At 47.1% G+C, this 14,136-nt stretch overlaps 1 protein-coding gene across 3 annotated transcripts in view; it reads left to right on the forward strand.

The window, feature by feature from the left end:
* The window catches only part of ZNF276 (zinc finger protein 276), a 227,403-nt gene that overhangs the window by 83,068 nt on the left and 130,199 nt on the right, over positions 1-14,136 (forward strand). For all 3 annotated transcript variants that reach the window (XM_069217212.1, XM_069217211.1, XM_069217214.1), the window contains exon 3: positions 3,744-3,793. In XM_069217212.1, coding sequence (XP_069073313.1) covers positions 3,744-3,793 — 50 coding nt within the window. The remainder of the gene's footprint in view (positions 1-3,743; positions 3,794-14,136) is intronic.

Genomic DNA, 14,136 nt, shown 5'->3' on the forward strand with positions numbered 1-14,136 from the left:
GTGGAGTGATGGACCCCTCCTTTCTTTCGGATCAATTGCAATTAGCAGTCACAAATCAAGCGTTCAACACCATACTCTAGGAAGTCTCTGGAGCTATCAATGTTAATCTCGCTAGGGGTCGCCCGAGAGGATCAAGCGAAGCCCGAATCCCCCTACGTCTCGCGCAGGGGTCCCACACCTCCCGTCAGCCGAGTACCGGAGACTGACTCAATCGCCCATCCTCGGCGGGTCGGGACGGTGTTCGAGACACCGGAAGAATCTCAGTGTTAGATTCAGCATGAGGACCAGAGTCCCGAGCTGTATCATCCTCCGCAGGAGCGATCGAGTCTTTCTGTCTGCCTCTCCGGGATCTGGTGCGCCGTCTGCTCCTCCGGGGCCCCTCTAATGGTGAGGGCCCGACATGTGGGGTTCTTCCAGCGGTCCCGGAGGGACCCTTTCGGGCTCCGATGCCCTCCTCTGTCAGCCAGTCCCAAGCTTCCTCAGGAGAATCAAAAAAGTAGGCTTTCCCAGCCATAAGGACTTTGAGGCGTGCGGGGAAAAGGAGCATGTACGAGAGCTGCATTGCCCTTAGTTTTTGCTTAACATGCTCGTACGACCTACGGCGGGTTTGGACTTCTCTGGTGTAGTCCGGGAAAATTAGGATTTTGTGGTTTTCCCACTGCGTACCCTCTTGCCGCCTCGCTTCCCTGAGGATATTGTCTCTATCCTTAAAGTTAAGTAATCGTGCGATCCTCGGGCCGCCCGGGGGTGGGCGAGGTGCGAGCGCCCTGTGGGCTCTTTCAATTGCAAACAAGGGTGAGAGGGATTGGTCAGGCATCCAAGATTTGATCCACGTCTCCAGGAATTCGGCTGCTTTGTCATCCTCTATGCCCTCCGGGAAACCTATGAAGCGTAAGTTGTTGCGCCTGGCCCGGTTTTCCGCATCTTCTGCACGGCGGTGAAGCTCGCCGGTTCGGGATTGTAGCTGGGCCACTTTGGCTTTGAGGTCAGACAAATCGTCTTCGGTTTGGGAGACTCGGGTTTCCACTTCCGTAATTCGGGTTACTGCATTTCTAAGGTCCTGTCTGATGAGGCCCATGTCCACTCACACCTCACCAATTTTTGTTTCTACGGCTATCTGCGATGATTGAATAGCTTGGAGAATGGCACTCACCCCGTCCGGGGCCGAACCCCCACCAGCCGCTTCTCCCCGCCTCGTTGGCCCGTGATAGTTGCGAACTGGTCTATTTTTTTGTTGGGAGGGCGGAGGTTGTTTGTTCGTTTTATCTTTTCCCATCGTGGCACTTGAGGCGTGTGTCAGGTGGGCCACACCTTCCTTAATGCGGTTTCAAGCCTGAGAATTTAGTGCGTTGTTAAGTACCTTGGACTGTGGGGGGGCTCGCTGTGTCTGATCACATACGGACGGCCGGCGATGGCCCCTTCTTTTCTGGTCCCTTTCTCGCTCTCTCCACCAGTTGGGGGGGGTCCCGTCTGAGTCCCAGACCCAGGCCTCTCCACCTTAAGGGCTTTGCACCTCCACTGTAGGCCCCGCGCCGTCACGACCTCGCTCTCAATCTCTCGAGTCGTTCCGACCAGGGTCCAAGGTTAAACAAGCACGACCCGGAACCCAGGATATCCACTTGCCCCAAGGTGTTGTTCTCCACTGCTCGGCTCGCAGTCTAGATTCTGCCGCAGTCCAGCTCGCGCTCCGCCCGGGCCCGAGAGAGGCCGGAACCAAGCCACCAGGCCCCCGAGCCCCCTCTTGTTGCTGCAGGGATGGGGGAGTGGGGGTGTCACCGCTCGTCTTCTCCATCCACTCCCTCCCGATCTCCGATTCACTTCTTTGCCCCCCGGGGGCGCCACTCGGATCTCCGGGCGGGTCCTGATCCCCAGCACGCCTCCAGATTTAAATTCCTGCCAGTAGGGGGATCTCGGGGGCCAGGGCCTCCGCCACGGCCCCAGCGCGGCACTGCAAGCCGCTCGGGTGGCCAGAGAGGGCCTGCAGTCTCCCAGGCCGCACCCGCGCCTCGTGCGCCGGCGCGGCGCCGCTCACCCGGTGTCGTCCTCCTCGACAAGGGGGGGGGGGGCCTGTCGGCACTCCAGCGGCAGGGATCCACCGTCGGGGCGTGCCCCAGCTCTCACCGGGCCTCTCGCCGTCCCTCAATCTGCAGCAATCTTCTCCCAAGCCCACCTCAGATCCGCCGGGTGCATCTCGCAGCGGCCGCCATCTTGAACTCCTCTTTACGGGATCAGCCGAGCCGCCGTATGAGGGCGAGCCGCCGGCTTTTCTCCAAATCGCCCCAGCAGACTTCTCCACGGGCCCCCGGGACACCGGGGAGCCATGTACAGCGTTTTTTGCTCCCTTGGACCGCGGTAGTTAAGGGCGGATGACGGAGGGGTCCAGAGCACTCTGAGTGCGACCGCCATCTTGATGCCCGAAGCCACGCCCTTGAGGAACTTTTTTTACGTTTTGGCTGTACACAGCTTGCGCTGTGATTGTTTTGTGTGAATTCCCCTCTTTAAGTAATCTCCTTGTGGCTGTTCCTCAGGTGCAGCACCTTGTGTTCCCATTCTGGCCCGGCTTGTACGCCCCTCCCATATGTGACTCGATTCGCTAGAGTATCCGCTGCTCCACTGAACTGGGGATGAGGCTGCACGTGTGCATTCCCTGTGCCCTTGCTTTATGACTGAGCTGGGAGAGGAGGTACGCACTGTAAGCTGCCTGCGCGTTTGCCATCCCAGTGCTTGTGCCCTAGCCAGGCCAAGGCAGTGGCAGAGCGGAGGCTCCGGAGCCTGAGGAGCATGCCTGTCTCGTGGCGGTGGCAGCACTACCAGCACTCTCCTCCATGGTCAGCGCACAGCCCAACAAGCAGCTCTCCTTTACTGCTGCTCTCTCATCTCTGTTGCCTGATAGCTGTTGTCTTCGGATTCTCTTTGTCTGTTTTGACCCCTTCCTTAGTGGTAGATTTTTATGTCTTATTAAAAGCTCTTTGCCGTCGTTCTCACTTACTGGCTCCTGCTAACCTGTTGTCACCGGTCTTCTTAGTTACAAAACTAGTGCAATCACATGTAAAACAAGCCTGAAGCTTTGAATAGTGGGGATTGGTTATACAATGCGGAAGGAAATGAAAGCAGAAAGATGGAATACCCACCTACAGGCACTGCAGCCTGGGCTTAATCATTTGATTGTCCTAGAACTCCGATCCTCTGATAGGTTTAAGTTTCACCCAATCATCCTATGACTAATTTCCTGCAATGGAACCTTTGTTACACTGCAAACATGGGAAACACAGAAGATCAAGAAATGTACAATTTGTAAGCACAGTTAAATCAAGCGCGGACACATGACACTCTAATTTACGCCAAGCATCGAGTTAGTCAATGATTTTTAGAAATGTCCCACAGCAGCGCTAATCTTTTTTTTTAAACTTTAAGACATACTGCTCAGCAACCAGCGCTGCTGCATGACATGTTTAAAAACACATTGACAAAACCAATCGATTTTGTAGAGGCGAAACCTAATGGCTTTGCCAATACTTGTTTTCTTTACCAATATCTCTAGTAAGAAAAGACAATTATCAGTTTTCAGAATTTGAATTTGTCTGTGTCTTGAAAATCACAGCACACATGCATGTATGTTTATTCTTTTGTGTTGTTCGCATAATTGACCTCTGAGCTACACATTGGAACGATATGGGCTTCATTATTGTATATTTTAACATAATTGGAAAATCAAATATTGTGTTGTTTCCCTTCTTCTTTAGGGACTTTGGAGTGGAATCGCAGTTGAAAACAGGAGAAGAGCAATGCTTGGGTAAGAAGGCAAATAAAATGCAAATTTAGGTTTAACTGTTTGTTTTTATTAGTGTTCATAACTACACACACCGTCACCTACAACCATAGCTGGCAAGAAGTAAACAGATGGCAACTTTTTAAAGAGAATCAACACCCCAACATAACCCCTGACCTCCACCACCTTGCTTGTATTTATTTAATTTGGGGCAGTGCCAGAGTAAATGCATCAGTGTGCCCATAGCACAACAACCGCACCAGCAAGTTTAGAGTTGTCCCAACCTGCTATTTTCTCAGGGGTTCTAAATCATTGTGCCATGAGTTTGAATTGCAGTTTCCTCCCTTTATTCAGTGAGCCGGTATCTGTGCACTGTTGTACAATCTTTTCCATTCTTTCTGTGAAAGGGGTCTCCCTATGTCTACATTCTAGCCTCTCTGCCCTGGATTGTACTTCTGGGATTGTGTTGAGGATGTGTCTAAAGAAATTTGATATGCTACTCCTGTTGCGTTACCCATCTTTTAGTCATTTCATGAACGTCATTAATGTTTGCAAGGATCCATAATCTGATGCAGCACCCAGCACGTAACCTGTGAATAGAGAAATATTTTGGATTCTGGAAGGGCATACTGTCTATTCATGTCTTTAAATAGTTTCACCAAATGATTGACAAAGAGTGAGCCGAACATAAGGCATTTGTTTTCAGTACACTGGGGAAAGCTGTGCTTGCATTTGCTTGTGAACAATCTGAATTCAAATAGATGAGTGTGATTGGGGAAAGGAAAGTTGGCTTCTGTTCTGAGACCTGTTCGTACAACTGTGGTCGGTCTAGGCAAATAGCGGGGCTCCTCCTTTCCGTTGTGATGTAGAATTTCCTGTACCTGCTCTAGTATGATGGTCCCCTCTGCTCCCCTCGAAATATTCCTAATTTGAATGTTGTTTCATCTGGACCAGGTCTCGGGTCTTTCCTGTTTTAACAAGAGTTCATTGTAATGGTCCTCAACTGACAAGATTCATGTTCCTATATGATTTATTTCCTCAGATCTGTCATCCATCCATTGCCTGTTCAAGGTTATTGACCATTGTGCCAACTAATTTATATCACTTTTTAGTTTTGGTGTGTATTCATCTAGGTCCCTTCTGATGGTGCTGACATCATCTTTTATTTCTTTCAAGAATTGTTTTAGCAACTCCTGTGCAATGTTAGTGCGAACTCTTGACTCGGACACCTTCTCTTGTGAGAATATGTGGGAATGGGCAGATCTTATCTTATCTACTTTACCTCTTTTGTTTGTCTACATGTCTTTAGTGGTGGTGGCTCTTCACCCTCTGCTAGCTGCCATGTTACTTATGCTTTGACAGCACAAGACGCGCTCTCAGTGGTAGTCATCAGCAGTGAGCCCATTCATCTGCCCTGACAAAGCCATCGTACGAAGGTCGTACAATATCAGCCATTCTCAGGGTTGTCACAGTTTCCTCCTCTCTTTGTAGGTCATGAAAATCTCTGTGTGTTCACTTGCTTTCCACTATGCGAGTTTACCAATGTAAGTGACTTTCTCTGTGCTGGTGCAGAACTGTCTAGTGCTGCACATTTATCATTTCAGCACTGGAATCATTCATTTGGTGAAGGCAAACAGACTCTAGGGCTGCAGATGCTGTAGCTTTTGCCCATATTGTCCAAGTTGCCTGAATGTGGGCAGTTGTCAGATTTGGCTGTAGTTGTTAACTCTTTTATCTTGATCACACAGAAGAGGGCATGCACTAGACACACTGCATGGCGCTTGAGAATCATAAATACCTGTTACTTAGTATCATATCTGCTAGATTTATCCTGTACTCAGTTCAGGTAATGTGGGCCTCCATCCGTGACAAAATTCCCAGGGAGGCTGACCATCCCCTCTCCACACTTTATGGTAGTCTCTATACTCTCACAGTGCTCACACTTCTCTGCAGTGGCCTCCCCAGATCTGGTTATCTCCGTTTCATCAGGTATCTGACACGTTTGGAATTGTTTTCTCACAGAAGCAATTTTTTACTGGAGAACAGTCTTTGAGATAGTAACTTTATTACTATATATTTTCAAAGGTTTTTCTTTGAACCTTAACATTTGGGCAAATAGGTTTGTGGGTCGTTAAAAAGTATAGATCTTTGCGTACATGACAACCTTTGTAATTTGGCCCAGCTAAACTGAGACCCTCTGAAATTGTTCAGTAATGGCTCTGGTCAGCGAGTGCCAGCTACCTCACACCATATCCTTGCTTATTTTCATTTGAGTTTGACTGATATAGCACTATGATTTTGGTTGTGAGCCCAGGCTTCACAAGCTCAGTTCAAAGGTCTGTAGCTCTTATACATGAGTGTTCTTAATGCCATTTTTTCTGTGATTGATTGAGGGTTTATTGTTATCTAGATTTGCAGTTCCCCATAATTTGAATAAATTAAACATGTATTTATTGGTCTTCATTTTTAAAATGTTCAGACTAGACGTTTAGTATGAGAATAAACTTTTGGGCCTGATTTAGATCCTGGCAAAGGAAGCTTGGACATCCCCCAAAAAGCCAGATGTCCCCATCCAGGCGTAGCTCCTTGGGCCACTGTCTTGGAAACCACTGTGCCTAGCAAGTCAGTCGTATCAAGTCTGCAACAAATTGTGAACTTTGCTGCATCTCTCCCATCTGCAACAGTCTGAGAGAGTACGGTCCGGGCCTCTTCCAGATCCTGTGGCAGCAGTTGCGCCACCTTGTCCCACAGAGTGTGGGAATAACGACCGAAAAGGCATGGGGGGGTTTACGGACAGCAATGACAGGCTGACGGCAGGTTTAGGACCTCAGCTGTCCTTTACACTCCATTATATAGGAAGCTCACTCCTCCTTAGCCATGGTAAGGGAAGAAAGCATACCAGTATCCGGAGAAGTATCCAGTCTACAGACTTCACACAGATCCTCATGCCAGTCCAAGCTTTCTCCCTCATAAGGATGGTATTCTAAAGGGACCAGTGACCCTCTCCCAGTCTTCCCTGAGGCATAGCCCAAGGGAATAGGGTTCAGGCTCCGATCTAGGAAGAAAGACTCCTGCCGGCATTGGAGTCGGCATCGATTGATGGACATCCAGCTCCGTGTCCGAGATGACAATGGGGATGGCACTGCCAGTGGGCGCTGGGAGCGTTGGCATCGGGGCCAGCGCCTGGGAAGGTCAAGATGGTACGACCAGTGCTGGTTCAGATCCAGGATTGGATCCTTGGGGGTTCGCCAGGGCCAAAGCCGCCGGCGCGGAACGCTGTGGGGCCCAAGAGCACGCAAAAGGGGTAGGACTGCTCAAAATTGAGGGGCATGGCCTCATACAATGCTTTAAGTTTTGGGAGGGGTTGCTCTGGCTCCTAGAAAGTAGGGGAGGCATGGAGCTGACCCAGGCACAGATTCTGAGGAACAAGGCCTAGAATGCCGATGCTTTGTCGCGTCAGCCAGCGGACACGAAAAAGTCGACAACCCCTGACTACTTACTCTTTTTCTTGTGCCTCGACTTACCTGACTTGGAATGGGACAAAAAAGACTTCAGACTCCGCTACCAGTCCCTGGACCTTCCCCTTGACCTGGACCTGGACTTACATGGAGTCACATGCTGGGCCACCATTAGCTTTAGGGACTGCTTCCTCAAAGCTTTTGGATGCATTGCCTAGCAATTGGAGCACAAGTTTGGGTCGTGGTCATGCGCCAAACACCACAGACAGACGAGGTGTGGGTCTATCAATGATATCAACTAGTGACTGGCTCCGCTGGGCTTAAAAACAGTCTTCCGCTATGACATCATTGACACACCAAGAGGGTAAACCTCAAAAATTGATGACAGAATGTTGAAAAAGCTCAGTCAAGAACTGACTAAGGGGTAGCTCTTCTCCAGATCAGCGCTCGTTCTGGCGTGAAAAGAAAAGAACTGACGTGCGCCTAGGTGGCACATATATTGGTAGCTCAACGTCACTTCTGGCACGGACGACACAGACAACGGACGCAGAGCTGATCAACACCACATACTGGTGTGCAGGGGTTCTGCTCGTGTAAAGTCTTTCAGATCCAGTTTGACACCTGGGGAGAATTCAAGGAATCTGTAGCTAGAAGTCTCTATCAGATCCTGGCTTTTGCAAATATGAGGCAGTTATTCTTAATGATGAGTGGTGGAATGATGGTCTTGAAGTATGGGGTTCGTTTGCGATTTCTGATAATTGTCAATAGATCTAAAAGTATTGTTTTACACTCATCTCGAGCCAACAATGTTTTGGAAGTTGCCATATGGTTGAAGCTCATGGGTGGTGAAGAAAAGTGAATCAAGAGACTCTTGTTGAAATGATCTAGGAATGTGTCAGGATTGATAGCAGCTGGCTCCAGAAAAGTTTTAGAAATGGGGAAGGTTTTGGGATGAACAAATTGCAGTAGGGAAAGCTGAGAATAGCAAGGATGATGATTTGCTTCTACTCTCTTCTAAAGTCTTTGAGTTTGGTTAGAAGGATGGGAGATTTGGAAACCCTTTGTTGGTTTTAGTCTGGTGTATAATTCACGTTTGTGAGTTTGGGTAAAGTGTGAGCCAAGGTTGTGAAGGACATTGGCTTTACAATTTCAGCTTTAAGAGACCTATGGTATTGACAGCTTGATTGATAATGTTATTATAAGTTTTCATCATGTTAACATCTTCATGAAGTAAAAGAAAGCATGCTTTCTTCCGATGAAGGTGTTGGAATCCTTTGTCAAGATGAGTATGAAGGAATGTTTCCATACGCAGTAATTTGATGGAAACAGGCGTGTGATAATGAAGAGTTAGTAGAAAATGGAAGGGGGCAGTGATGTGACCATTCCAGTTCAAGTGAGTTATTGCAATGAACAAGAGAAGGTTTTCTTATGAAATTCCTTTCTAGAAAATGAACCCTTTCAGACCTGTTGCACATTGTGCTGTCTAATTCATTGCAGATGTACAACAAACCCCAAAACATATTTCAGGTTGACCAAGCTCTTCCTGACTTCCAAGTTGGGTTCAATTCTATCAAGCAATTTTTTGTGCGTGGTTCAGACAGATGTCTATGATATTTAGAAAGAAAAAAGAAAAATTGGGCGGGCAGACTTGTACTTTCTCGAACATTTAGTGCAGATTAAACAAACTGGTTCAAATTTATTAGACCTAAAAAAAAAAAAATTCTGTGCAAGTCGAAATTAACCATGACTAACTGAGGCATTTGTTATTTTTCATACCTACACACATGTCCCAAAGTTGCATTTGCTCTTCTAGAGTTAAGTTTGATAAAGAAATACATGGGGAAAACTTACATTTGGGTAGCTAAGAATTTTGCAACCCTTTCAGCCATCTCTGCCAAACTTTCTAGGCTATTAAGCGCAGTACACTCAGTTTAGTCAATATAGTGCTGAACAATCAAGGGTAAAAATGTTTTGTGGGAGGCTCAGAAGTAATATTTTGTTATTAAAACCCCTTAGGAAAAAGTACTTTATGAAAGACTGCGGCTGAACAACAAATTGGAGCCCATGTAGGCTTTGACCTTATTTTGTTCCACTTCTAGGTTTGGTAATTTTTGGTCTCGCTATTTTTATTTAAAAAACAGATATTAGTGTAGCTGTCCCTGGTGTTTGCATGAGTTATGCAAATATCTATTACATCGCTTGTGAAGTTTGGAACCATTGAAAAAAGACAATTCTGAATCTGAATTGTTTCTGTCATTGTAAATGAAAATCAGTGATTGACTTTGAAACAAAACATATATTTGGCTGCAAGCTTCTCAAATTTTCCGGATCACAGCTGTTGAATTTGCCTTGCATTTGATTATGTAAACAAAGATTTCCCAATCAAGGGATGATAACAAGGGTACATAAACGCCTTTCCTTTCTGTTCTGCTATTATAAAAGACAACCCTTACATAGAGAGTTGTGAAGAAAACTGGAGCTTAATTTACCCCAAGTCCCCACCCTACTCATGAGCTGATTGAACAAGGAGGGTGGGTATTGTATTCAAGCCATCTCACGTTGCCCAAAGGCTGGTTGGTGTGCAGATGTCTAACCCTCCCCAGGATTTGCTGAACGGCTGATGAGGCACATCTCAACCCTGCTTCTTAGCATTCTACATGTTCTCCTGACTTGTGAAACCCCTTAAACAAAAGGCCGAGACTTGGTCATGACAGAATCTTGGGATGCTAGAGCACAAGTGACAGTGGTCAGCTGCTCATGGAGAAATGAAGTAGCTGCCAGCAGCCTCAGGCCTCTTTTGTTTCCATATAATTTACCTGGAGAAGGGGAAACCAGGGCATTTAACAGCTTCCCCAGGGTCCCCTAAATAATAGGAGTAGAAGAAAGAGCATTGAAGTTCGCAGTAGACGTGTTCCATTATGGCTATTGTGAACAGAAGTGAGCGGGCACATCGATTTGGGGTGGCATAACATGTAATTTTCTTTAGGGTAATTGTAGAAAGCTGGCTCTCTATATACTATATCAAAATGAGATATAGTGTGCACCGAATCCAGAGGTTTCCCAGAGGCTTAATAGAGGCTAAAGTAGATAATACTAATGCTCTCTTTTGTGGCAGTGTGGTCGAGTAGTTAGGCTTATCAGAGGGTAGTGCAAAGCATTTGTTGTACACACACAGACAATAGAAGAAACACACACTTAATGACTTAACTCCAGGCCAATGGTTTTTATATAGCAAAAATATATTTTCTTAATTTTTTAGAACCACAAGATTCAAGTTGCAGGTTAGTACTTCAATAGAGTCGTATTTCACACATGTATCAGCAGTACTTTGTTTGAAATTGGTAAGTTATGCAGTTTTTGAATTATTGGCAATTATCTGTTTTAAAAATGGACACTGCAATTTTCAGAAACAGTTCCTGGAGGGGAAGAGATGTTAGTTTGATTTGCAGGTAAGTACAACACTTACAGTTTCAGTCTCAGGGTTTTAGGAAGTCCACCGGTTGAGGTTCAAGTTAACCCCAAACACCCTTCACCAGCAACACGGGACCGGCCGGGTGCAGAGGTCAGTTGGGCAAATTTAAAGTGGGTTCTTATGGAGAAATCGGGTACTCGGAATCTGGTCTGCCTGCAGGTAAGTACCCGTGGCTCGGAGGGCAGATCAGGGGGAGTTAGAGGAACACTGGACGAGCCACAAGTAGGCACTAAACACACCCTTAGCAGGTACAGGGTGCAAACAGGATGTCAGGTTTCCATTGCTGGTCTATGAGAGAACCCCGGGGGTCACTTAGAGGCTGCAGGCGAGGTCCAGGAGACCGTCTCGGGCAAACCACAGGCTGGAGAGGCAGGAGGGCTGCCTGCTGAACATTGCTGCACCAGAGTTGGGGCTCTTCAAGGCCTGGGGACTGCGGGGGCAGTGTACCTTTAGGTGTCGGATTTCATCATCCGCAGCTTCGCGGTCAGGGGGGGTCCTCGGGATTCCCTCTGCAGGCGTCGTCGTGGAGCGGTCAACCCAGGGTGGGCGCTTGCTTGCTATTGCCTGGGGACCTTCTCCAGTTGGGTGGACCACCTGGACACGGGCCATGGGCGTTGGGTGTAGAGTGGTCAGGACTCACGCATCCGGAGTGAGGTGGGAGTCCTTAGTTGTTGGTTTTTCTTAGACAGGACCGCTGTCCTCTGGAGTTTTTGGTCATTTTGGGTGCAGGGCAGCCCTCTGGAGCTTGGCTTAGGTCGCTGGTCCCGCTGGATGCGTCACTGTTCTTTGAAGCAGGAGACAGGCCGATAGGGCTGGGTCCAAAGCAGTTGTCGTCTTCCTCCTTCTCTGCTGGGGATTTCAGCTAAGCAGTCCTTCTTCTTCTTGTAGTTCACCAGGAATCTGGTGAGCTGGGTTCAAGGAAGCCTTTAAATACTAGATTTAGGGGTGTTTTTAGGGGTCAGAGGGCAGTTGCCTGTGGCTACTGTTCTTGAGGGTGGCTACACCCTCCTTCTGCCCACTCCCTTTGGGGAGGGGGGCACAAACATAATCCAACCAAGATGGAGGATTCTGCATGGAGGGGCCTCTGGACACCTTAGGGGTGGTCCCATCTGAAGTGGTCACTCCTCCTTGTTTTTCCTAAGTTTCCTGATGAACTTGCCGCCAAAATTGGGGGTTTGTCCGGGAGGCGGACATATCCACAAGCTGGAGTGTCCTGGGGCACTGTAACATGAGGTCTGAGCCTTTGAGGCTCACCGCCAAGTGTTACAGTTCCTGCAGGGGGGCAGATGTGAAGCACCTCCACCCACAGCAGGCTTTGTTTCTGACCTCAGAGCACAAAGGCCCTCACCCCTTGGGGTCAGAAACTTGGCACAGACCAGTCAGTCCTACACTTAAAGGATTGGGTAAAATACAGGGGGTATCTCTAAGATGCCCTTTGTGTGCGTTTTTCAATAAATCCCACACTGGCATCAGTGTGCATTTATTGTGCTGAGAAGTTTGATACCAAACTTCCCAGTGTTCAGTGTAGCCATCGTGGAACTGTGGAGTTCGTTTTGACAAACTCCCAGACCATATACTTAATATGGCCACACTGCACTTACAATGTCTAAGAATGGACTTCGACACTGATGGGGCATATTGCTCATGCAGCTATGCCCTCACCTTTGGTATAGTGCACCCGGCCGTAGGGCTGTAGGGCCAGCTAGAGGGGAGACTTACCTATGCCACAGGCAGTGGTTTGTGGGTATTGTACCCTGAGGGGGATGCCATGTTGACTTTAATTTTTCTCCCCACCAACACACACAATCTTCAATGGCAGTGTGCATGTGTTTGGTGAGGGGTCCCTTAGGGTGGCATAGCACATGCTGCAGCCCTTAGGGACCCTCCCTGGTCACAGGGCCCTTGGTACCACTGGAACCTTTTACAAGGGACTTACCTGTGTGCCAGTTGTGGAAACAATGGTACATTTTTATGGAAAGAACACTGGTGCTGGGGCCTCGTAACAGGATTCCAGCACACTCTGTCAAGTCAGCATCAATATCAGGCAAAAAGGTGGGGGGTGTAATTGCAACAAGTGCCAGTTTCCTACAGTAAATATGCAAAACTACTGAAAAATTACATGCGATTATTTGTATTTCACTGGGAGCTAAACCCTGCATTTAGCAATATTTTCTTAGTGCAAAATGCACCCTCAAGTCCAAAATGGATCTGGGTATGTATTTTGCGCTGAGAAAATAGCTGTAAATGCAAAAGAACATGAACAGAGGCAGCTGCTGGCGCCCTGTTCCTGTGCTGTTGCGATAGGCATTTTTACCCCAAATCACTCTAAATTATACAAGTGAATATAATTGCGTAATTTTCTATAATTTTGCATCATAAGAGTCACACTTAATTATGAAATTTACTCCGATGTAATTATAATTTTACACACCCCTAATACTTATGTTTCTACTAAAACTTTTATTAAGTGTGGCATAACAACTGTCAACTGATGCAGGAGAATGGCTGCCCTGTGTCCTCATAATATAGAGTACGAATCCACTGAGGAGGCTTTACATTACCCGCAGTGCTATCTAATGTCACTACCCATTAAAAAAAAAATGAAAATGGGTGTGAACATTTTAAAAGGGGCTTGATTGAGAAGTCTGAAAAAAAAAATAACAGTTCTGTGGAGCTTGCTATGTCCAACATTGCCACTAATAAATAACTTACAAAGAAACAGAATGTCATAGCAGCTCTTCTGGTTTATATTTGCTTCTAAAGATTATATTTAAATAAAGAAGTCCGCTAATTCCACAAACTATAACAGTTTCACAATTCACGCGCTGACATTTTAAGATGATTGTTTCCTTATTCCTTGGTTCGACAGCCAAATGTAAATTTAGCAAAAAAACAAAAAAATCCTTTTAGCCGAAATGCATGTGCAGCAGAATTAAGGGAACAAAGACTGGACGCAGAAAGTTGTCAGTGTTCAAGTGCAGCATCTTCAGTTGGATTGATGGCATGGTAACTGGGTGCCAGAGAGGCCGATTGCATGATAAATGGGTGCTAGCTTGTGCATAGGCCATGGTTTGTGCCTGTTCAGGGAGTAAGTATGGGGTGCAGGGTATGACAAAAGGCCCACTCTGTATTCAATGCCAAATGTGCAAAGTTCAAGACTGGGTAGAGGGGGGAGACATTTGGCCAGTGCCTACAGAGCTTTACTAATGGCTGGTCTCTATGTGCTGTGGAGCAAGGTGAGTTTATACACCGCATTTCTAAAAGCTCCCTCCTCTCCACCCTGCTTGGTGTTGGATGAAGCTTGAAGCGATGGACTTGCATGGCCAAACACCAACCCCATTGCCCAGTTTCCTCTGTGCATGGGCGAAACTGTGGCATTCTTGTTTTATTTTTTAATTTTTAAATCTTTTAGTATTTTTTGAGGGTATTCTTGGAAA

Source organism: Pleurodeles waltl, chromosome 12 (assembly GCF_031143425.1).
Source record: "Pleurodeles waltl isolate 20211129_DDA chromosome 12, aPleWal1.hap1.20221129, whole genome shotgun sequence".
Taxonomy (NCBI): Eukaryota; Metazoa; Chordata; class Amphibia; order Caudata; family Salamandridae; genus Pleurodeles; species Pleurodeles waltl.